This window comes from Rattus norvegicus, chromosome 10 (genome assembly GCF_021556685.1).
Source record: "Rattus norvegicus strain SHRSP/BbbUtx chromosome 10, alternate assembly SHRSP_T2T, whole genome shotgun sequence".
Taxonomy (NCBI): Eukaryota; Metazoa; Chordata; class Mammalia; order Rodentia; family Muridae; genus Rattus; species Rattus norvegicus.
In genome coordinates this window covers 18,742,011-18,765,195 of record NC_141543.1, presented here as the reverse complement: position 1 = coordinate 18,765,195, position 23,185 = coordinate 18,742,011, and the positions used below count along the sequence as shown (strand labels likewise).

At 54.9% G+C, this 23,185-nt stretch overlaps 4 protein-coding genes across 15 annotated transcripts in view; 2 read left to right on the top strand and 2 right to left on the bottom strand.

Annotated features, from left to right (window-relative positions):
* Positions 1-2,626: 2,626 nt before the first annotated feature.
* Positions 2,627-3,551, bottom strand: 9530082P21Rikl (RIKEN cDNA 9530082P21 gene like). The gene is given in 2 exon segments (NM_001134569.1): positions 2,627-2,988; positions 3,078-3,551. Coding segments are annotated over 2 exon segments (408 nt in total). The 5' UTR covers positions 3,454-3,551; the 3' UTR covers positions 2,627-2,956.
* Positions 3,552-6,338: 2,787 nt separating this feature from the next.
* Kremen2 (kringle containing transmembrane protein 2) lies at positions 6,339-11,145 on the top strand. Of its 7 annotated transcripts, none has more exons than XM_087570179.1 (11): positions 6,339-6,749; positions 6,926-6,968; positions 7,380-7,548; positions 7,791-7,965; positions 8,678-8,769; positions 8,845-8,969; positions 9,136-9,289; positions 9,614-9,946; positions 10,026-10,151; positions 10,233-10,311; positions 10,537-11,145. In XM_087570179.1, exons 1-11 carry the CDS (start codon positions 6,742-6,744, stop codon positions 10,745-10,747), a joined length of 1,515 nt encoding a protein of 504 aa, XP_087426305.1. In that variant the 5' UTR covers positions 6,339-6,741; the 3' UTR covers positions 10,748-11,145.
* Positions 11,146-11,949: 804 nt separating this feature from the next.
* On the top strand, positions 11,950-15,562 carry Paqr4 (progestin and adipoQ receptor family member 4). 3 transcript variants are annotated; one of them, NM_001017377.2, is given in 3 exon segments: positions 11,950-12,430; positions 13,936-14,157; positions 14,272-15,562. In NM_001017377.2, coding segments are annotated over 3 exon segments (822 nt in total). In that variant the 5' UTR covers positions 11,950-12,264; the 3' UTR covers positions 14,706-15,562.
* The window catches only part of Pkmyt1 (protein kinase, membrane associated tyrosine/threonine 1), a 10,798-nt gene continuing 3,149 nt past the window's right edge, over positions 15,537-23,185 (bottom strand). The window contains exons 2-9 of one of the 4 annotated variants that reach the window (XM_087570172.1): positions 19,455-20,567; positions 18,395-18,487; positions 17,994-18,287; positions 17,246-17,352; positions 16,946-17,118; positions 16,601-16,758; positions 15,863-15,940; positions 15,548-15,786 (exon numbers count right to left, since the gene is read on the bottom strand). In XM_087570172.1, the coding sequence (XP_087426298.1) occupies positions 15,675-15,786; positions 15,863-15,940; positions 16,601-16,758; positions 16,946-17,118; positions 17,246-17,352; positions 17,994-18,287; positions 18,395-18,487; positions 19,455-19,732 (1,293 nt within the window). In that variant the 5' untranslated portion in view covers positions 19,733-20,567 and the 3' untranslated portion in view covers positions 15,548-15,674. 4 annotated transcript variants of the gene reach the window in all.

Here is a 23,185-nt window from a genome sequence, read left to right as displayed (position 1 = left end):
TCATGGGGGGTTGGTAAATCCTGGGCAGTGGTGTTTGCTTGGCCTAGATCAAGACTTGGAGGGGACCTGCTGAGGCTCTATTCCCAGCCACAGAGAAGGCTAGCCCTCAGCTTGAGTTCTTTTGAGCTCATGGGAATGAGTTACAGTGAGCTCCAAATGGAAGTGATACCCAAGCAAAGGCCAGGTTTGCCTCTGGAGACCCTGGATACCTTCTGGGCAGGTAACCCCCACTTTTCATCTTAGCTGTTACCCAGCTCTGAGTGCCAGTCATCCTGGGCCTCCACCTGAGATCTGTCTCCAGTCAGAGAGGGTCTGGGAGCTGCAGAAACGGCTCAGTAAAGTACCTGAGTCAGAATCCCAGCACTCCTGTGTACACGTCCGCAACCTCAGCACTGGGTAGGTAGAGAAGAGAGGATTTCAAGCAAAAACTCAACAGTGGGGTTGGGTTTGGTTTTTCGAGACCTGGCTTCTCTGTGTAAGTAATACCTCTTGGTAGTCCTGAAACTCACTCTGCAGACCAGCCTGGCCTACAACTGAGACCCACCCACCTCTGCCTCCGGAGTGCTGGGGTTAAAGATGTGCCACCACCTCCCAGCAACGGGGGATTTAATACATCCTCATCCCTCTGCTTCCAGCTCACCTGGGGCCCAGCTACTCGCCCTGTGACAGGAGCAGCTCCCATACCTACTTGTGCCTCAACCTGCCAATGCAGATTCCACAGTTCCTGCCATGGAGTTCTCTCCCCGGCTGGGTGTGTCAGGTATGATTACCTGACTTAAGGACCAGATACCAGAGATGTACTTAGGATGTTTCCAGGGCCCACTTGGGATACCACAGGCTTTAGGCCTTCCTCCACCTGCCTCAGCCTAGAGTCTCTTGCTCTGGAAGGCCAAAAGCTATCCAGTACTCTCGGGAGACCAATCTTCTGTTCTTATTCAGGAGGATTCTAATAGACTCAGTGTAACCTACCTGACCATAGCAGGTGCTCCTGCTGAAAAGGAGTGTATTAAAGATATATTTATTTATTTAATGTATGTGAGTACACTGTAGTTTCAGACACACCAGAAGAGGGCATCAGATCCCATTACGGGTGGTTGTGAGCTACCATGTAACCGGGTGCTGGGGCTTGAACTCAGGACCTCTGGAACAGCAGTCAGTGCTCTTTTTTTTTTTTAAGATTTATTCATTTATTATATATAAGTACACTGTAGCTGTCTTCAGACACACCAGAAGAGGGCATTGGATCTCTTTACAGATGTTTGTGAGCCACCATGTGGTTGCTGGGAATTGAACTCAGGACCTCTGGAAGAGTAGTTGGATGCTCTTAACTGCTGAGCCACCTCTCCAGCCCCAAAAGGAGGATGTTAGAAGCTCAGCAGGCTCTCCTGCAGCCCTAGACAACTGTGCTCTACCCACACTTGTCTCACTCCTCACTGCCCTCAAGCCCACCCTCCTGTCCTGTCCAGCGCACACTACTGCTTTGGAACAAATTACTGAGGTCAGCTGCCAAAAACTCATGCATTAGCTCATGGCTTTCGGTGAACCAGGACTCTGCCAGGGCTGAACAGTGTTCTTTGCCTGGGGTCACACAGCCACACTCAAGGCTGTTAGCTCATCCTCTCCTGTGCAGCTATGGCAGAATCTAGACTCCAGAAAGTTCACTGACCAAATCAGGCCATCCGCCGTCCAGGTTCCAGGCCAGCCAAGCAGACCCCACTGAGAGCGAAGGCAGTGCTGTGCTTTGTTATCTAGGCTGACCTTGATGTCTTAGCCTCAAGTCATCCTGCTGCCTCAACCTGCCACATTTAGCTGAGCACACAGCTGTGCCCCAGTGCTCCTGGCCCCATCTCTTACTTAACTCAGAGACGATTTAATTAATTAGAGACTATAATTAATCTGCATCAATCCCTCCACCATCTCCACATAGCGTGGCCTAATCAGAGAAGAGTGTTGGTGCATACAGGGTTACGTCTACACTCCAGAGAACTGGCTCGTGACCCCGTGCATCTCCTAGGGCAGGAGTCCCTTCCAGACTCTACCCGACAGACCCTGACCTACTGCCATTACTAAATTCACCTTTCCTGACCCAGGGAAGCCCAGGAAAAAGTAATCAAGTGGTGCTAGGCGATCTCAGGGGTCCAGGTTATAGTGGGCACAGGGGGGTAACCTGCAGCAGTGTCCTGACCTGGGAAGTTCCACGGGCCTCGTGCTCACCAGCCAGGGACCCCTGATCTGCTTCAGTGGGCCCCAACTTCTCTGGTGCCTGGGCCAAGCCAAGAGATCTTACGGGCTCCAAAGAGTGAGATTGCAGTGGGCCTTGCTGTGGTCCCAGGAAGGAGCCAGCTTAGACACGAGACCCGAGGCCCCGAGAACCAAGAGCACTGTCTGGGCAGTGACAGAGCTTTTGGGAGAGGAGGTCAGACTGCTGAGGGGAGGTCCCTCTGCCTGCTGAGCCATTCATTGGCCACTCTGGAGAGCCTTGGGCTTTTGCTTCTAGCTCATGGCTTCCCCTCGGGTCAAGGCCTGACCCCCAGAAAAACGGGGCAAGATGGAGTAGCCAGAGCCTTGGCTTCTTGAGGGTGACTTTAGGGAGAGAAAGTTTCAGTGCCGTCACAAGAGAAGGCAAACACTTCTGCTAGCGTCACCTCTCCCTCATGCCCCACACCCGTGGGGTGAGAACCCACCCCTCGCCCCACATTATCACATGGATTCAACCCTTTATCCACACTAACAGCTGTTACAGGTGCAGGGGGCCTGGCAGACACAGCCACCTCCTCTGGAACATGGGGGACTCCAGACCCAAGGCTGAGGAGCTGTCCTGGGCCTTCAGAAGGACAGTGGAGAAGGCAGTGGAGCGCCATGGGGCTCTGAAGAGAGGGTCCCCAGCCGGCCCTGATCTGGGCAGTGGACGAAGACAAGCTGTAGGCTCTTTCCAGTTGGAGAACATGTCCAGCCCTCATGGCAAAGCTTCCATCTGCACTTCCAGGCCTGGGCACAGAGAGAGTCATGAGAAAGGGGAGCAGTTTCTAAGGAGAAGGCTGTGGGCAAGAGGCATAGAGTCAGGAGAAGGAAGATACCTCTCTGAGAAAATAACAAGCCAATGCCAAGAGGGCCAGAAGGGCTAGGACTCCAGCAGCAACTGGAACCCCCAAGGGCATTTGCAGCTCCCAGCTGGTGCCATAATTTTCCTGAGGAAAGAGGAAACAGAGTCAGGGGTCTGGGGAAGCAGGAAGGGAGGTTGGGCCGGGTGGAATTCCTACCTTTCTGCTCCAAACCAGTGGACTCTGAAACCAAGTCATGGTTGGTTCCTCGACAACCACTATTGGACCTCCAGGCTCTCAGTCTTCTTCCCAGAGGTCCCCACACCCGATACCCTGTCAGGTCAGTCACTGTAGCAACCACAAGGTCTAGTCTGATTGCAAGTGACCGAACAGGGCCTTTCTGTTTAGCCATCGCATCTTTCGAAAGTGAAACCCAGGACTCCTGTGAGGGAGGGGCAACGAAGAACTAGTATGACCCATAGCCGCCCTTCCTGAGAGGCCCCTTCAGAAGAATTTCATGGGCGGAGCAGACGAACTGACTCCACCTCTCAGAATCACCAACCACAACGGCAACAGAGTTCTCTGGCGCCCCCTGGAGGCTGGAGGCAAATGTAATTAGCAAAAGTCGCTACCCTCCTTCCTCTCAGAGGGCCAACCTGCTGCAAGACGGCTGGACACAATTGTGTCCATTTCCCCAATTGTGACATCCCTGTAGGCTCTTTCCAGTTGGAGAACAGAGGTAGAGGTAACTCAAGAAATGTTTTGATCTCACAGTAGATGGACAAAGTCAAGAGGATATCTGTGGCTAAGTGTTTCCCAGCCCTGCAGAGGCTATGAGCACTTATGACAAGCCAGCAGCAACTTATGTTACGATGAAGGTAAGGATGGTCTGGAATTTCCGGCCTCAGTAACAATCACACATGCTCCCAGTACGCTGGGGCAAGTGCTAAGCCCTGCCCTCTCACAGTTGGCCAGGCAGTGATGCAGACAGAAGAGCGAGGCTCAGGAGACTGACATGGGGTAGCAATAGGCTTTAGAGATCCAAAGCAGCAAACAGCACCCACACAAGGTCTTTCATAAGACCTGTGACCAGGGAAGGAAGATTCATGGAAGGTGTGATTCAGACCCAGATGTCAGATTGGGAATGGTGGGCTTCTGCACTGGGATCTACTCTCGTCCTGATGGACTCCCAAGAAGAAATGAGATGGGCTCAGATGTACCCTGGGAAACTTCCTGGGATAATGCCACCTGATGCCTCCACCCTTACACACATATGTGCACACACATGTACCTATACAAATGCACACACACACACACACACACACACACACACACACACACACACACACTGGGCAGGGCAAATCTGATATCATGTGCTTCCAAGGAAAGACAAGAAAAGGCCACCCACCCTCATGTCCAAATTATCTGTTCTTTTCTCTCTGCTGTCCCCACATGACAAGTCTGTGCATGCAAATCTATTGAGGAAATAACAGGCCAAGAAACTTCTATGTCCACGAGCGTCAGGCTTAGGCACTGTGACCCTACACTAACTTTCAGTACTTTGGTTTCCCCAACTGTGAAAAAGCTCTACAGGGGAGCCTGCAGTGGGATTGCAGCCCTTATGGGAGGCATAGGAAAAGTAATGGGGGCTAGAGAGATGGCTCAGTGGTTAAGAGCACTGACTGCTCTTCCAGGGGTCCTGAGTTCAAATCCCAGCAACCACATGGTGGCTCACAATCATTTGTAATGGGATCCAATGCTTCTTCTGGTGTGTCTGAAGAGAGTGACAGTGTACCCACATTAAAATAAACAAATAAATCTTTAAAAGCAAAAAGGAAAAGTAATGGGACCTCTGGTCCAGGAAAAAAACAACTGGAAAGTGGGCACGGTGACCCATGCTTTTAATTCTTGCACTCTGGGGGGCAGAGGCAGGGGAATCTCTATGAATTCCAGCCCAACTTGGTCGACTACAGCAAGCTCTACAGTCCAACCAGGGCTACAAGTGAGACCCTGTCTAAAATATATAAGAATTTTTTTTCCTACAGAGAGAGATATCTGGTGTCCCTCTATAGCACATGGTTCTGTGGAGTTAGAGAACCCCAAAGATGTGGATAGGGACAGTGGTATCAGTGCCTAACACCTAGATCAGACTCTGCTTGAAACCGGGCTTCGACACTGAATAGCTAGTGAGCCCATGGTTGCCAAGGGCCCCTGAGCCCCAGTTCATGGATCTGCAGAATGGGGAGGTGCAACTGTTCCCCGAGGGCCTTGGGAATGCTAACAGGCTGCTGCCTGCACAGGGCTGAGTATGGAATGCTGGGGAAGTGTGTGCATCGAGGGGTGCAGGGCATGAAGCCTGTCTTACCTTTCAAAGGTTCCACAAGTGGCAGGGACACTCTTCCTCTTTCCACTAAGTGTCCCCAGCCTGGTAACTGAGCGCTCTTGTCCCTTTGCAGGAGACGGGATTGGGCAGATCCATCTTAAACTGTGGAGGGTTGTTTTAAGGCCCACTGTTCCTCGGCCAACTCTGCCATGCGTGAGGCCCTGAACGCTCACTTTTGTTCTTTGCTTCTTCCTCCACAGGACTGACTCTCTCACATCAAACGTGAGGGGACAGAACTACAGAGCCTCGACCTTTTTTTGCCCTCAGGTGGAAAGCGAAGGAAAACCCAAGACAGGTCTTCTTGGGGCGGCCTTGTTAGATGTCTGGAGGGCTCTGGTAGGGTCAGTACAAGAGGGGGACTCCTGGGTCGAAGCTCAGCTTGGCTGGAGAGCGAGCAACCAGAGGAGACACCCCTCACTAGCCTACAACCTAAGCTTGTCCATCTCCTTGGAATACCCCCCTCCCGTCGCACTCCCTGCACCCCTCAAGAACCTTCGCATTGGGGCATCAACTACACAACTGTAGGGCTCCCACAGCTAATCATTGATCTCTATCGTGTGCCCTTTTGCCCCTGAGAATCCTCTCTATGAATCTTGCTTCTCCATCTGCTTCAGGACGCGTGTTATAAAAGCTCAGGACTGGGGCTGGGGATTTAGCTCAGTGGTAGAGCGCTTACCTAGGAAGCGCAAGGCCCTGGGTTCGGTCCCCAGCTCCGAAAAAAAAGAACCAAAAAAAAAAAAAAAAAAAAAAAAAAAAAAAAAAGCTCAGGACTGTCAGAGCTGGGCCGGGTTAGTAAAGGGTGGGCAGGCTGGTCTGATGGGCAAGGGGTCTGGACTGGGTAGGGCTGCGTAGAGTTCCCCCCCATCTCCCTCCCCTGCTCCCCGCCCCCGCCCTCCCACGCACCTGCGCTGGCCTCCCCCCAAGCCCCGGGGCAGCACTGGGAGATCAGAGGACTCGGAGGAGTCGGGCTCAGGGGGAGGGGGCGGGGAATTTCCCCCCACGCCTGCCTGGGCCTGCTCCCCTCCCCCTCCCCTGCCAGGTGGGGGGCACCGCTTGGGGAATTCCGCCAAGGCAAGGCTCCGGAGAGCCTGGGCTGGGGTCCTAGAGAGTGGGAGAAATGGAAGCGGGAGAGGGGGCGGGCTGGAACCGGGGGCGCAGCTGCCTTCCTCCCCAGACACCAGCTGCCCCTGCCTGTCGTGGACTGAGAGTCCACGATTCCAGTCTGTCTCCCGAGATCAGGGTCAGGGAGTGGCGCTTTCTTATTCAAGTCAGCCGCGGCGGGACCTGGGGAGACAGAAGCCTGAGGATTCCGGGAAGATGTGCGTGTGAGCGTCTTACAATGAATGAATGGATTGAATGGGAGTGCGCGCGCGTACTTAAATCAGGGTGCTTGTTCCTTTTGACTGGGTGCTGCTGCGGGGAGGGAACCCTGTAACTCTCCCGTTAGTGTCTTCTAGAGTTCTGCTAACCTAGTCTCTGTCCTTCCATACCCTCTCAATAGAACCCACACCGACCATGGAAAAGAAAGAAGAAAGGGTGGAAAGGCATGTGTTGGGACGGTGGGGGTCCCGGGGATAGGCGTGGGAGGCGTCTGGACCTGTTGCCTGCGCTCCAGTCGCGGGCGGGGCTTCCAGTCTTCCCTAGGGGTGTGGGACAAGAGGGGAGGGACCTGAAGGGACACAAGGGGGGCAGGAGGCAGTGCTTTAGAGACCTGGGTGAGGGAGTCTCAAGGTGCAAGGCACAGTTCGATGGGTGAGTGTGGGGGCCCAGACACGGCCCAGAGACAGAAGGCCGAACCTGAGATCATCCTCCGGCCAGTTACCTTCCCTAGAGACCCCTGAAGAGCGACAGCCGGGTAGAGATCCCGGGAAGATATTTCCTGGTCCCAGACGGGCAACGCTGACAAAAGTAAGATCAGGACAGAAGATCAAAGGACAACGCCCCCTGCCTTTCAGGTCACCTGGGAGACCCTAGACCCCGTGGGCATCCCAGGCCGTGTTCCGTCCAAGGCACCTTCTCTTTGGCTAGGGAAGATGGGGACACCAGATCTGCAGGGCCTCCTCCTCCTCTTCCCGTTGCTGCTGCCGCCGCACGGGGCCTCAGCAGGGAGCCTGCACAGTCCAGGTGAGTTAGGCAAGGCGGTCAGGCCAACGTCACTGCTCGCTCCCGGGCTTCTGTGCCCAGAGAATGGGTCCCAAAGCTGGAGAGGCGGGAAAGCAGGCGCCTTGGAGCAGTTGAGCAGCCCAAAGGCCCCCTCGGGGATGGGAACTGGAGGGTACTGGCTAGGACCAGGCAGGAGTTGGGTGACGAGTGAGGAGGCTCAGTGAGTGTCCAGACTTCTCCAGATCCCGCGGTTTGCCGGGCAGGCCTGTCCGAATGCTTCCAGGTGAACGGCGCTGACTACCGCGGCCACCAGAACTACACCGGCCCGCGCGGAGCTGGACGCCCTTGTCTTTTCTGGGACCAGACGCAGCAGCACAGCTACAGCAGCGCCAGCGATCCCCAGGGCCGCTGGGGGCTGGGTGCGCACAACTTCTGTAGGTGAGGAGCGGGGGTGGATGGGTGGGAGGGTGGATGGGAGGGGGTGGGAGGGAGGGTGAGCTTCAGCAAGGCTGGACCAGTGGTGGCAGGAGGCGGGGCAAAGAGGAGTCGGAAAGATTTAGGGGCGGGCCCTATCTCATACGAGGTTCGCAAGGTTTGCAAAAACCCTGTTTTAAAGCTATGTGGGACTTAGGTGATAGTTTTCTACAAAACCTCCAGTCAGGGCCAGAACAAAAGGTTTACATTTTCAAGGATGCGAGTCTGGTTGGACCCGCCTCTGGAGTGATTTCACTGGCTCTGCCCTACTTGCTGGAGCAGCATCTACAACCCGCCATGTGAGGAGTTCAAAGTCACAGTTTTCTTCTGGAGCATCATCCGTCAGTGGCTGATGTGGAGGCCACTTTTCTGCCCAGCCACAAAGCTTAGAGCTTATCATTTGCACCAGTTTTATGCAAGAGTAGTGAGGACCCATTGAAGTCGGGGGTGGGGTGGGGTGGTGGAAGGGCTCTCATATGAGATCAAGAACAACAACCAGACAAACAAACAAACAAACAAACAAACAAACAAAACCCTCCAGGCTCTTATAGAGATGTCTCCTTTGGGAGCCGGTGGAGAATGTGTGCCGACAGAGAGAAGCGTGTCCTCTGTAACACACACTGCTTAGACCATAGGCCGGATAGTAGGCTTCTCACCACCCTCCTCCCAAACACAGGAACCCGGACGGCGATGTGCAGCCCTGGTGCTATGTGGCAGAGACAGAAGAAGGCATCTACTGGCGCTACTGTGATATCCCCACGTGTCACAGTGAGTCAGCTCAAGAGCCCACCCTGCCTGAGGGTCACTTTCAGAGATGAGACTCTGACTCTGCTCCCTCCACAGTGCCTGGGTACCTGGGCTGCTTCGTAGACTCTGGGGCACCCCCTGCTCTCAGTGGTCCCAGTGGCACCTCCACAAAGCTCACAGTCCAGGTGTGCCTTCGATTCTGCCGCATGAAGGGCTACCAGGTACTGTCCTAGAGCCCAGACCAGTGACCCCTGACCTTGACCTCAGGACCCTACCCAGCTCCCAACACAGATAACAAACTTGACCCTCATCACCCCTACCTCCACCCCACTACTTCACCCATATCCACCATCCCTGCCTTTGGGGTCACCCAGTCTGTGCTCCCAGCTGGCTGGCGTGGAGGCTGGTTATGCCTGCTTCTGTGGCTCTGAAAGTGACCTGGCCCGGGGACGTCCAGCCCCTGCCACCGACTGTGACCAGATCTGTTTTGGCCACCCAGGCCAACTGTGTGGAGGTGATGGACGACTGGGTATCTATGAAGGTGAGGTGTAGACCAGATTGAAGGGTGGAGTCTAGTGTACCATCCCCCCACCCCCGTAGGAGTGAAATCGGGGAAACCTATTGGAGTGGGGCGTGCATGATAGGGAGATTAAGAGGCAGGATCTGTAGTGGGCGTGAGGCTGAACCTGATGCTAAGCCAGCACTAGATTAGGAATTGGTCTGAAGGCGGGGCCTAAGAAACTGGGCAGTGGCAATACTGGGGCGGGAATGAGGCCTAGCGTGAAAAGGGGAGTCTTTCCATCCGCAACTCTGCGCTGGAAAGGTAGGCTGGCCTCTGTTTCTTGACTGCCTGCTCTGCCCACAGTGTCTGTGGGTTCCTGCCAGGGAAACTGGACGGCTCCTCAGGGTGTCATCTACTCCCCGGATTTTCCGGATGAGTATGGACCAGACCGGAACTGCAGCTGGGTACTGGGCCAACTGGGCGCTGTGCTAGAGCTCACCTTCCGCCTCTTCGAGTTGGCTGACTCTCGAGACCGGCTGGAGCTACGCGACGCCTCATCTGGCAACCTGCTCCGTGCCTTCGACGGCGCCCATCCGCCGCCGCCCGGGCCGCTGCACCTGCGCACTGCTGCACTGCTGCTCACCTTCCGCAGCGACGCACGAGGCCATGCTCAAGGCTTCGCGCTCACCTACCGGGGTGAGCCAGGGACCGGTCCTCCTACTGCCGCCTACATAAACGTACTCCTGGTCTCCTCACCTCACACCTCTCTCCGCAGGGCTGCAGGATACAGTGGAGGACAGAGCGTCTCCAGAGGATTCAGCTGAGACTCTCGCAGGGAACCCCGATGGGGCTAACGTGAGCTGCAGCCCCAAGCCTGGAGCGGCACAGGCTTCCATAGGTGGTGAGGCTGATTTGCAAGGTGGGAGTTAAACATGGAGTGGCTTCTCAGAGGCCTGTCCTCATCGCACCCCTGTGCCCGCAGCCCGAGTCTTCTCCACCGTGATGGCCATCTCTGTGCTGCTGCTGCTGCTCCTGTCGCTACTGCGTTTGCTGCGTCGACGGTGCGGGCGCTGGGGCAGGGCCTGAGGGCAGAGCCCGCACTGGGCACCTGATGGCCTCGTGCCTCGGTGTGGGGTCTCTGGTGGGAAGCTTGGGCTGGGGAACAAAGTTAGGAAGGTCCTGGGTTCTTGAGTTGGCAAGGCCTTGGGAGAATTGGTTCGCAGGCAGAGCAGGATGTTAGAGGCAGGACTGGGTTTGGGTCCAGCTGACGTCTGCTCCCTCTCTAGGAGCTGTCTGCTGGCTCCAGGAAAAGGGTCTCTGGCCATGGGACCTTCCCGGGGCCCCGGGAGAAGCTGGGCTGTGTGGTACCGCCGGCCCCGAGGGGTGGCCCTGCCCTGTCCCCCAGGGGACTCTCAGGCTGAGGGTCCTGCTGCGGGCTACCGGCCCCTGAGTGCCTCCAGCCAGAGCTCCTTGCGCTCGCTCGTCTCTGCTCTCTGACCACAGACGTACGTGAGTCCATCACCTCTTCTGCCAGCGAGATGGACATCTGAGATATTATGCAGCACCCTACCTCGACCTTGTGCCCCTTTAAAGGCAGCTCGGTCTCTGGTCATCTCAGGGAGACCAGAAAAATCGGACAGGAAGCATCCGGTGCTATTTTGGGAACTTGGCTTGACCCTTGGGGTACAAATGGCTGAAGCCAAAGGGCAAGGGGAATCCAACACCCTAATTCATGGACCTTGATGCGATGGGTGGTGTTTGGTTTCAGGGTTCTTTGCGCCTCTTTTGGGGATGGTCCTGGACTGCTGCCCTCGATGAAAGGTTAGGGGCCAACAAAAGTGACCTAAAGACTCACTATAGACTTTAAATAAAAGGCCTATTTTGGTAGAGGCTTCAAGTGTTTTGCACGAGGAAAGACCTATGTTGATAAGGGTGTGGGCAGGGGAGCTGCAGGTGAGATGCTGGGTGTTCACAAGGTGAGCTTTCTCATGAGAGGATGTGGAAGTTGGCCGTGGGTAGTTTTATGAGGAAGAAGCGCCTCCCTTGTCCCTGCCAGAGTAGAAGGGAACCATGGGACTTTCCCTTTCTCCTGCCTTTGCCCGTTCCTTCCTGTACTGGGCAGGGCTGAGGGTGTGCTTTGTGGGCGATAACAGGGAATGAGTTGGGAGGAACCCAAGCTCGAAGCAGCCTAGCCGGAAGGGCTGGGCCTCGCTAAGGGCTCCAGGTGCACCACACGTCTTAGACGCTGATGGAAATATACCCCAAAGTGGGTGCGAGCCGGTGCTGCTCGGATCTCATCTGAAGGGGGCCTTAGCCAGCAGCACCTTGGACAGTGTCTGACTGTGAGCTTAGAGCTGGGTAGCCAGGTTGTATACTTGAGGTAGGTGCCCAAAGGTGCGACAACCTGAAGGTCATTAAGAAAGTCGGGGTGTGAAATGTTGGTAGACCCAAGGCTCCTCCAGTGGAGGAGCCCGACGAAGAACATAGCGTCCCATGCCAATAGCCACTCCAAGCAAAGAAGGCTGGAACCGCATATGTTAAAGAGAAGGCCTGGGCGGTCTCGGGGCGGAGCATCCCCGCCCGCAGTGCTCATTGGTCCCTGCAACGTGAACGTCAGGAATCTAGCGCGCGAAACACAGCCAGGGTGGCGGGGGCGAGGAGCCGGGGTGGAGCTTGCTGTCCCCTCCGGCGTCCGGCCGCGCCCGTCCTCAGGGCTGCGGCGAGACGCCCGGCTGCTGTTGCGGCCCTCCGGAGCTCTCCCTCCGCCGCTTTGCCACGGTGGAGCTGAATGCACTGAGCTCCGACAGTGGGGTTGCCAGCTTCCTCTCCCTTGCGGGGGCGTCGAACTCGCGCGTGCGCAGCGTGTAAGGGAAGGGGGCCAGGACCCCCGGCTGACCCCGGCAGGGCGACCGGACAGCGGGAGGTGAATCGGGATGAGCTTCCCAGCGCTGCAGCTCCACTGAGAAGGAAATCCAGGAGCAGAGGGTCGCCGGTCGGCCGCAGTGCGTGAGGCCATGGCGTTCCTGACCGGGCCGCGTCTTCTGGACTGGGCTAGCTCGCCGCCACACCTGCAGTTCAATAAGTTCGTATTGACCGGCTACCGGCCGGCCAGCAGCGGCTCGGGCTGCCTGCGCAGTCTTTTCTACCTACACAACGAGCTGGGCAACATCTACACACACGGTAGGTGAGCCGCACCCCGATTCATGCTTCTTGCACTCGCGGCCGCCTTGCCTGGGAGCACAGCAGCCCCCTAAGCCCAAGTCCTCGGCTGTCCCTGCCCTGGTTGGGTCAGGCGCTGTGGTGACAAAGCTGCCATTGTCCCAGGCTTCGTTGCCAGCTTCTGCTTTCCCAGTAGTGCCCCAAGGCAGGAGAGGGGAGCAGAATGGGAGCCAGCTTAATCCGGCTGAGCTCTAGAGGTAAGAATCTTGGTATCCCCTTGGTAATCCTGCGCTTTGGGCACCTTCCCCCTCCAGCGCTCATCCTGGAGATGGGTGTTCACTGGCTAGGAGGAGTCAGAGAGAAGAAGACCGCCCCTGTCTGACCCTAGCCCCTCCTCGCGGTAGCCTAGGGTCCCCGCGACCAGAGCAGTACCGTGGGGCTCCGCCTGGTGGCTCATTCCCCACCCCCACCCCCAAACACACTTCTTGCGGGCCCCTAGAGCTCTGCTGACACAGCCCTGGCCTGTCCTTGAGGCGCCCCAGCTGGGAGAGGGAACTAGAGCCAGCTAGGTTTAGAATCGGGCTTTTCTCTAGAGGAAGAGCGCTATTGTTCAGTCAGACCCCCACCAAGAGTGGGGCTCATGCCTGCATTTGTCTTCTATCCAGGCATTGCCAACTGCCTGTGGGGAACGGTGGGAATGTCCAAGAAAGGCCAGCATTGGGAGGAACCGAGCTCCTTCCTGAAAGCACCCCAGTGGAGATAGGATAGGCTTCTCCCAGTCCTTTCCCCTCCTTCTGGCCTTTTCTGGCTTGCTTTCTTTATGGAAAACAAAGACCCAAAGCCTCCGTCTGCCTGGACATTTGACAGTGTTAAGTAACCCTGAGGCTGGTATGTCCCTCCTGTCCTAATCAGAACTCAGGCTGAGGTCATGCTTCTCCAGGTTTCTGAAGACACTCCAGGACAGACAGACAGACCTGGTCTAGCCTGTGAGGCAGGGAGGAGCTGTGGCTTTAGGTAGGAATTAGGCTGCCCTGGTTCATCATCCTCTATGCTTTGCCTACTGACTGGGCTCAGCTGGGACGGGTTACTCCAAGCCTGTTTCTGCACCTGCAAAGTGGGGCTCACTGCCTCTGCTTCCTCCACCCTGACAGGATCCCTTTTGAAAGTTTGTAGCCCACAAGACCTGCCTCTGTGTGGGCAGGCAACAGCACTGAATTCTGCCTTGCTCCGTCTTCCCTTTGTTCTCCATAGTCAGGCCGCTTTGGGTCTTTATGTTTATTTAACATTTATATATTGGTGTATGACTGGGTGGGTGGGTGTACTTCTGCCCAGGAATGAAGGTTAGAAGACGATCTGTGAGGATTGGTTCTCTCCTACCACGGGGAGTCCAGGATCAAGCTGAGGTTGTCAGGCTTAAACAGCTTTCACCAACTAAGCTGTTTTCCTGGCTCCCACGGATACCTTTGTGGATGTGCTTCTCCTTTTACGCTGAATGTGTCTGATGTATAACTCTCCCTCCCGTCTAGGGCTAGCCCTGCTGGGCTTCCTGGTGCTAGTGCCAATGACCATGCCCTGGAGTCAGCTGGGCAAGGATGGCTGGCTAGGAGGCACACATTGTGTGGCCTGCCTGGCGCCCCCTGCAGCCTCTGTGCTCTATCACCTCTTCATGTGCCACCAGGGAGGCAGTCCTGTGTACACCCGGCTCCTTGCCCTGGATATGTGTGGAGTCTGTCTTGTCAACACCCTTGGTGAGCCTGGGCCCCAGGAAGGTGGAGGCAAGGGCCACTGGTGGGAGCCCCGGGCTGGGAAGGTCAGCTAGTTTGGACTTAAATCCGTTCTCTGCTCTCTCTCTCTCTCTGCAGGGGCCCTACCCATCATCCACTGCACTCTGGCTTGCAGACCCTGGCTTCGCCCAGCTGCCCTGATGGGTTACACTGCACTGTCAGGTGTAGCCGGCTGGAGAGCCCTCACTGCCCCCTCCACCAGTGCCCGGCTTCGAGCTTTTGGTTGGCAAGCTGGGGCCCGCCTGCTGGTGTTTGGGGCCCGTGGAGTGGGGCTGGGCTCAGGGGCTCCAGGCTCCCTGCCCTGCTACCTGCGCATGGACGCACTGGCTCTGCTGGGAGGGCTGGTGAATGTGGCACGCCTGCCAGAGCGCTGGGGGCCTGGCCGCTTCGACTACTGGGGCAACTCCCACCAAATCATGCACTTGCTGAGCGTGGGCTCCATCCTCCAGCTCCATGCTGGGGTTGTGCCTGACCTGCTCTGGGCTGCGCGCCATGCCTGTCCCCCAGACTGAGCTGCCTCCTAGCTGCCAAACTGGCCTGCCCACAGCTTTCTGGGACAAATTACACCACCTTTCCTCCTGCTGGTCTGCAAGGGGCTGGTTCCCTGGAAGAACCAGCACATGGGACTTCCTAGCTGGGAGACCACTCTTCGTTCCTCCCCATGGATTAACCTCTTCTTGCACCCAGGCCTTCAAATCCAGCTACCCCTCTCCTTGTCATCTTCCCTCCAGCATACTGGTTTGCCGTCATTAGAAGGAAACCATTTTTTTTTTTTCAATTTACCCTGTTTGACCTGTGAGTCTCTGACAGTTGAGTCCTGCCAACTTACCAAGCCTCCAGCCCAGAACCACTACCCCTATGTTGCTGCTCCCATCCAACACCTCCTGGATTCTTGAACTAGCCTCTCTGACCCCGCTTCCTGATCTCCAGCTTCCTGCTCTGCATGCCACACCTCTCAGCAGCCAGAATCTTGCTGTCCCTGTCATTCCTGCAGTGAGGGTGCAGAGGAGAGGACCAGGACCTTCTCTCAGAACCAAGCGGGCATTGGTCCTGCTTGTATTATCTGACCAAGAGACACGAGGGGAGCTGCTGCTTTTCCTAGGCAAAAGGCGCAGATGTGGAATGGAGGGGTTGGACTCAGGCTTCACTGGACCAACAACTCATCTCTTCACAGCCATGGTCTGACTGACTGACCTGCCCATCAGAGACTTGTCTGCTCAGGAAACCTCTACACAGTGGGTGGCTCCAGCCTGCTGGCCCAAGGGCACTCTATAGCAGGGGATCGACTCAGAGCCAGACATCCCAAAGGCCTAAGACCCTAGGCAACATCAATAAAGGGACAAGAAGCACTCTGTTGCCATATGAGCAACCTTGGGTGTTCCCAAGACTCATTACTTTTTATTAGATACAGAAGTTTCAGGGGGAGAGGTGGGCAAGAAGTTCAGAGGTTTAAAAGCACCAAGGCTGACTGGGCCTGTGGCTCAGGCTGGGTCTAGGGAGTCCTCAAACAGGCTGAGGAGATTCCTTGGCTCAAAGGTGGGGCAGGGACCTCTTGGAGGCTCTGAGTCCATATCAGTTAGGTCCAGGACATCCCTTGGGGGAGAAAAGAGTTGTAAGACATGGATCCTACAGACAACTCTGACCGCCCACAGTTGGCTCACCTCCTCACCTTGGTGTGTACCTGCCCCGAGGGGTAGAGGTTCTCCTCGTGATCCGGGACAGGATGGTCTCTGGGGAAAGTGAGGGGCTACAAGAAAGAGGACAAGCAGAGCATTGAGGATTGGGCAAAGCAGGATAAAAACAGCTCTGATCCTTCTGAGTTCCAGGCCCCTGTTTGGTGAAGGAACAAGGCCATAACTGAAATAAACACTGGCAGCTGACAAGTCCTCCCATCTGACCACGTTCACGGGCTAGCTCTGTCCCTTTTCAGGTTCAATTGAGCTGGGTGTCAAGTTTTGCTAAATGAAGCTTTTCTAGCATTTTGCTGTGTTAGAGTGAGCTTTCGGAGTGCGGGGAATGGCACTATAAAGGGAGGAGTCCTGAGAGTGCATGGTGTCTCACTGCAGCAGTTTCTTAATTATATATGCACTCTCCCTTGGCTAGCAGACACTTGGGAGCAAGGGAATTCTCTCAGGCAGGGCTTACCAGATGCTGGGAGGCATCCACTCAGAGGAAGACAGCACTTTATATCTGAACTGGGGTGGCCTCTGCAGAGGTGGGACTGCAATCCTGCACTGAATGTCACAGCTGCCCACACAGACCACAAGCTACCTCTACACTGGCAGTCTTTGTCCCCTGAGTGTGACAGAGGCCCATTCACCCACCTTCTGCATAGGGCCTAAGACCCCTTGCACTGACCAGTGATGTACACAGATGCCACCCCTGTGTCCAGGATTCTCTCACCCACCCTATGCTGTCATCATCCCAGTTGCTGGAGAGGGTGCTGTCCAGGAGGGGACTGCATGGTGGAGAGCCAGGTGGTGTGGCTGGTGGGCCTGGAGGCTGCAGCCAACTGGCAGGATGAACCAGGCCATGCCAGAGCCAGCAGAGCAGAGTGACCAGAGCCTAAGGAAAAAGTGAGCCTCAGAAACCAAGCCTGTGACAGATCACAGCACTTGTGAGGCTGAGGTAGGAAGATGAGTTCAAGGACAACCCGATCCATACCGTAAGTTCAGAAGAAGTGAGCCTCAGGAGACCAGGAAGGTCCCCTAGGCAAGGTACAGGTAGGATAGCCCAGCACATAAAGGCTTACCTGCCACAGGGCCCAACCTCGACTCAGGGCTTCTGCAGCCATATACCACAGAACATTCCAGGGACGTGGCTGCCTCAGCATGGGCAAGGCCAGCAGGACCTCAGCCGTGGCTCGAAGCTGGGGGTCAGGCTCCAACATCATGGTGAGGACAGAACGCAGCTCAGAAGACAGACCTGCCAATGAGGCAGGGCCACGTCAGGGGTCAGGGTACTGACTGGGCCCTTGCTGCAATGGCGCCCCCTAGTACTTGCCACCCCTTGCCAGAGCTGTGATAGCTGGCCATTCTGAACCCCCACTCACCAGCAGTGAACTCGGGCGGCAAGTATCCCTGGCGCAGCTGCTGCCATCCCTCCCCACCGTGGGGCAGTTCCATGTTGCAGGCCACTTCCAAGATGCTGAGACCCAGACTAGGAAGGACAGGGCATGAAGACAAAGAGGCAGTCAGCTGTGTGATGCAGATCCAAGTCCTACTCAGCATCTAGGTGGGAAAGGGCTGTTCTCTTCGACTATAAACCTTAGTGAGACGTGAGGAGCTTTGAGAGAGCCCTGGAAGGCCAGTGAGCAGCAATTCCCTGTGTTGTGAAATGTGGACCCCACATTCAAGCAGTTAACCCAGTGCATAGAGTCCATCAGAACCACACTGACATGCAAATTGGTTTCCATGGTTATTAGGGCTGGCATCAACATTCTGTAGTCGTATGCAGAACACACTGACACAGGGTAGTAGAAGTCAGTATGGACTCAAAACCCTGGGCCTGGCTGTAGTCCCAGATGTCAACTGTGGACCTGACAAGTCCCTCTGCCTCATTATTCTCCCTGTCCTGGAGCACAGCCACGGAGCTGCAAGGAAGTGGCCAGCACAACATAAAGGGGCCTCTGGCAGGCCTGATGCTTACTCTGGAAACCTCTCAGCTAGCAGGGAGGGGCAGCACCTCCCGGGCCTGAATGCCTTCCTGCCCTAGTGCCAGGAAAGAACTCCTCTACTGGGCAGTCCCTTTTTGCTGATCAGCTACCAATAAAGGGCTGACAGTCCCCAGCCCAGCCTCACCTGAACACATCTGCAGCTGTCCCATAGGAGCCCCGCAGCAGTTCTGGAGCCATGTAGCGAGGATCTCCCTCCTGGGCCTCGCCAGCACCGGCTGAACCGAGCTCCACCAGTAGTCCAAAGTCGCCCAGCTTGCAGCGGCCCCGGGGGCCCAAGAAGATGTTGGCAGGCTTAACATCCAGGTGAACTAGGCCTTGACTGTGTAGATGGTCCAGAGCCAGAAGAGTGTCCCGCAAGTAGCCCCAGACCTGGGCCTCTGGCAGGCTGGCCCCCCAGGCTTCACAGTGTTGCTGCAGGCTGGGCCCACAGAGCTCTGTCTGCAGGTATAGGATGCCACCCTCCTCCCAGGCCCGCTCCAGTCTCACGCAATGTGGGTGCTGCCCCACCTTCTCGTGGCCGCCTACCTCAGCCAGTTTACGAGTCCGATCTTTGGGGCCTCGGAATGGTGACATGGAGCGCTTAACAGCATAGAGTCGCCCATCTTCCTTGGAGCGCACCTGGAAGGGAAGCGTTGCCCAGAAGCAGAATTTGGGGGGTGGTGACAGTCAAAGAATGCTGTCACAGTTGCACAATATAGGGAAATACATGTCAGCCTTAGACCTCTGCATGATAACTGGACGCATGTGCACTGCAGGACGGTGCACCAGAGACCCAGCAACAGGTTAGACCTATGCTCTGACCGGTCTAGTGCCAAGAGGATATAGCAGTCCCCAAACGTGGCAGTGTGCTCTGCTGTCTGAGCTCTCCACTGCTGAGGAAAGCTGGTCCGTGGCCTGGGCTGCTTGCCTTTGAAATAAAATTGCTTCCATGTAATGCTTGCATAAAGGAAAGCTATTATTTCACAAGATATATACTTGGAAAATTAAAATCATATTAAAGAAAATAATGGGCTGGAGAGATGGCTCAGTGGTTAAGAGCACTGACTGCTCTTCCAGAGGTCCTGAGTTCAATTCTCAGCAACCACATGGTGGCTCACAACCATCCGTAATGTGATCTGGTGCCCTCTTCTGGTGTGTCTGAGGACAGCTACAGTGTGTGTGTGTGTGTGTGTGTGTGTGTGTGTGTGTGTGTGTGTGTGTGTGTATAAAATAAATCTTAATAGAAAAGAAAATGATGATGGACCAGGGGAAGGAACAGCTTTTGAGCCTGCTAGCCTAGGGACTGTGGTGGGCACTGGGATCAGCTCCAGTCAGACAGACCAGTCATGGAGCCCAGCACAGCCATCTCTAGGCAGAGCGGAGACCTGCTGTGCGCTGTGCTAGGGCCTGGACACAAGGCCAGTGTGCACGAGGCGGCTCTCGGAGGCACTTAATCTTGGGATGGGGAAGTGGCTGTTAGCCCTAGAGAGGCAGGCTGTCAGAGAAAAAGGGCAGCAGGATGCCTAGGACACTATCCCACCGATGGGGGAGGGGACCCCACGGCAGAGGCTCCCTGGAGAAGCCTGGGAAACCACCCTTCATTTACCTTGAAGACTTCTCCATAGGAGCCATGACCCAGTCGGCTGAGCCTCTGGAAATTCTGCTGAAAGAAGGACTCTGGCCGGCTCGGGTCGTACCCAGGGCTCTGCAACGTCTCTGAGGTCTCACACAGGAAAGACACCCTCCGGGGCTGGGGCTGCTGCCAGCCGGGGGTCCGAGGGGGGAATAGACGGCTGACAGGGATGCTGCCCTTGGCAGGGGGCCGAGGTGGAAGGCTCCGGCTGAGGCCCCCAGGCCTTTTGAGGGAGAAACCAGGTTCTGCATGTCGGAAGTAAGCTGGAACTGGGATGGGGGTACCACTTAGGGGTGGTGGGGTGCCCTCAGTGGGCATGGACATGGTCAGTGCTAGAGGGTCAGAGCACAAGGTGTCCCCTCAGACAGAGCTGGATCCTGTGGCCCACAAGAGAGCCACTTCTTTGCTACACACAAGTTCTATTGTCCGCATGAAGGTTGTATAGGACACAAGTACCTGCAGAGAAGAAAAAGGACAGGCCATCACACACCTGTATCAGTGCCATCTGAGGTTGGGAGGTGGCATTTATACGAAGTCAGGACCATATCCTGTGTCCCTGGATCCCTGAGGGCCTCATACTCGGCAGGGAAACTCTAAGCCTGGCAGCCCCACAGTTGTCCATTCAGCCTTCCTCCCTGAAGCCTCTCCCAAGGTCCCTCATCACCAGTTTAAAACAGTAAAAACAACTTCTGAGTTCCAAAACTTCCTTCTTCTATTTTCAGAGTTATCGTACTAGAATTGATTCTCTTCTAGAATATCCCTACTTAATATGAGACCTGGGGACTTCTCCTCAGAAATAGAATAGAGGGGAACTATTCATCTTAAGTCTCTGAATGTAGTACTACAGACAGAGAAGTGAAGGGTTTACAGAAGAAAATCTAGCAAATCTTGCTGAGAATGTGGAGAAATGGTCGCCGGCTGTGTGCAGGGCCCGGAGGTGAGGCTCTGCTGCCTCTGCTCCCTGTCACAGTTAGTGTCTGCCTGGAAGAGCAGGCTCTCGGCATCACTCAGTCTCTCAGCAACTCCACAGGGCAGAGGCTGGTTTTCAGTTGAGTGGTAGACTAGCCAAGACCTTTCTTCTCTCTCCTGAAAGACAAGATGGAAGTTCGACATCGGGCTAGCAGGGTGAGAAGCCCATGGTTCCAGCCCCAGCTCATTCACAGGAAGAGAGTTGCACATTAGACGAGGCAAGTGAGGGATGCCAGAGGCCTCCGCATGTCTCAGCACTCTGCTTCTTCTTCTTTTTTTTTTTTTTTTTTTGGTTCTTTTTTTTTGGAGCTGGGGACCCAACCCAGGGCCTTGCGCTTCCTAGGTAAGCGCTCTACCACTGAGCTAAATCCCCAGCCCAGCACTCTGCTTCTAAGGCAAGAGGGCTAGCCAGGAAAAAGCGCACCACTGTCCCACAGTCCAGCTTAGATATACTGCCCAGGGTAGAGGCAATCTGTTAAACAGAGCCCTGAGGCTGTGCCCAGGGAAACTTGACTTTGAAATACTGAGATGTTCATATCTGACAATACTGTTTAAAAAAGTAAGATAGAGGGCTGGAGAGATGGCTCAGTGGTTAAGAGCACTGACTGCTCTCCCAGAGGTCCTGCGTTCAATTCCCAGCAACCGCGTGGTGGCTCACAACTATCTGTAGTGGGATCTGATGCCCTCTTCTGTTGTACAGACAGATATGCAGGCAGAACACTGTACATAATAAATCTTTTTTTTAGATTTATTTATTTTATGTGTAAGTACAGTGTAGCTGTCTTTAGATACACCAGATACATCTCTCCAGTCCCCAATAAATAAATCTAAAAAAAAAAAAAAAAAAAAAGAGTAAGGTGGAGGGGTGAAAGGAGCTGGGCACAGTGACTGTCACCTATAATCCCAGTACTTGGGAGGCAGAGGCAAAAGGATAAGGAGTTTAAGGCTGTCCTTGGCTACAGATAGAGTTCAAGACCAACACGAGTTTAAAACCCAAGTATCCAGATTTTGTCTCAAAAAGAAGAAAAAAGGGGCTGGAGAGGTAGCTGAGCAGTAAAGAGGAGCGACTGCTCGTCTAGAATTTTCAGCACTGGCATGGCTGCTTAGGAATCTGACACCCTCTTTTAGCCTCCACCCACACCACTCACTTATAAAACACAGGATACGGGTTGGGGATTTAGCTCAGTGGTAGAGCGCTTGCCTAGGAAGCGCAAGGCCCTGGGTTCGGTCCCCAGCCCCGAAAAAGAACAAAAACAAAAACAAAACCAACCAACCAAACAAACAAAAAAACCACAGGATACATTCAGGCAAAACACCCATATACATAAAATAAACAAAACAAACAAGCAACTAGGAGGAACTGCTGGGCATGATGGCAGATGCCTTTAATGTTAGCATTCAGGAGGCATAGAATCTTTATGAGCTTGAGACCAACTTAGTCTACACAGAGAGATCCAGGCTAGCCAGGGCTACATATATAGTAAGACCCTGTCTAGAAAAAAAGGAAAGGAGATGGGGGGGAGAGAGGGAGGGGGAGGGGGAGGGGGAGGGGGAGGGGGGAAGGGGAGGGGGAGGGGGAGGGGGAGGGGGAGGGGGAGGGGGAGGGAGAGGGAGGGGAGAGGAGAGGGAGAGGGAGGGGGAGGGGAGAGGGAGAGGGAAGGGGAGGAGAGGGAGAGGGAGGAGAAGGAGAGGGAGGGGGAGGGGAGAGGGAGGAGAGGGAGAGGGAGGGGGAGGGGAGAGGGAGAGGGAGAGGAAAAAGAGGAGGAAGAAGATCAAGAGAAGAAATGTAGCTCACTAGCTCAGCGGAGGAGCACTTCCCTGTCATGTGACCGGCTCTGGTTTGATCCCTATTACCCAAACCAAAATGAATGGACCTATGCACAGATGTCCTTGCACTCACAGTCAGCACTAGGGACACCAAGAACATTCAACACACATCATTGTCTTTTCAGAAGGCTAGGAATAGAGGTGACTAGTAGTCTAATCCCTGTGCTAGAGAGCCTGGCCACACCTGTCTCCCCAGGCTTCCCCAAGCAGAATGGAGGTGGCTAATAGCTCAGTTCCTCCCCTAGGCCTTAAGATAACACATATAGCCTATCTACAGAACTGAGGGGAGTTTTGATCTAGTTATGCTTCCTTGTACAGAGGGGATTCTGTTACAGCAGGAAGCCCGTTCCAAACTGTATTATAGTTAAATATACCAATAATAAACTACCCAGTGTCAAATTCTAAAAGTTTGAACCAACACCAGCTACTGAGTCGGGTTGAACTGGATTTTCTTTTTGCCTCACAGAGATCAACCCTTTGCAGGCCCTAGTGGTTGCAGAGACCCCCGCCCACCCTGACACACACATGCACATAGGAAGAACTAAAGGCCTAACTAAAAGGGGAGACCTGTTCACTGCAATGGTCTTGAAGTTGCAGACTGGTATACAGTTACAGTGTTACCAGACTTTCCTCAGCTCACACTGTACAATCCCGGATCCCCGCTAGGATCCCAGATGGCTTCATCACTGAAAGCAATGAGCATCCTAGCGGTGGTGGTGCACGCCTTTAATCCCAGCACTTGTGAGGCAGAGGCAGGCGGATCTCTGTGAGTTTGAGGCCAGCCTGGTCTACAGAGGGAGTTCCAGGACTGCTAGGGTTACAAAGAGAAACCTTGTCTCAGAAAAATGAAAGTGGGGAAAAAAAATAACAAGTTGCTTCTATAATTTGTATGTGAGTTCAGGAGACCT

Excerpts from the sequence above, each read along its gene's own strand:
- Kremen2 (XM_087570173.1), top strand. The coding sequence starts at position 6,542 with ATGGAAGCGGGAGAGGGGGCGGGCTGGAACCGGGGGCGCAGCTGCCTT. Across the intron at positions 6,811-6,925 it reads GCGCGCGTACTTAAATCAGG|AACCCACACCGACCATGGAA; the intron begins GTGCTTGTTCCT and ends CCCTCTCAATAG. Across the intron at positions 8,970-9,135 it reads GCCGCATGAAGGGCTACCAG|CTGGCTGGCGTGGAGGCTGG; the intron begins GTACTGTCCTAG and ends CTGTGCTCCCAG.
- Paqr4 (XM_087571403.1), top strand. The coding sequence starts at position 12,633 with ATGGGAGCCAGCTTAATCCGGCTGAGCTCTAGAG. Across the intron at positions 12,667-13,935 it reads AATCCGGCTGAGCTCTAGAG|GGCTAGCCCTGCTGGGCTTC; the intron begins GTAAGAATCTTG and ends CCTCCCGTCTAG. Across the intron at positions 14,158-14,271 it reads CTGTCTTGTCAACACCCTTG|GGGCCCTACCCATCATCCAC; the intron begins GTGAGCCTGGGC and ends CTCTCTCTGCAG.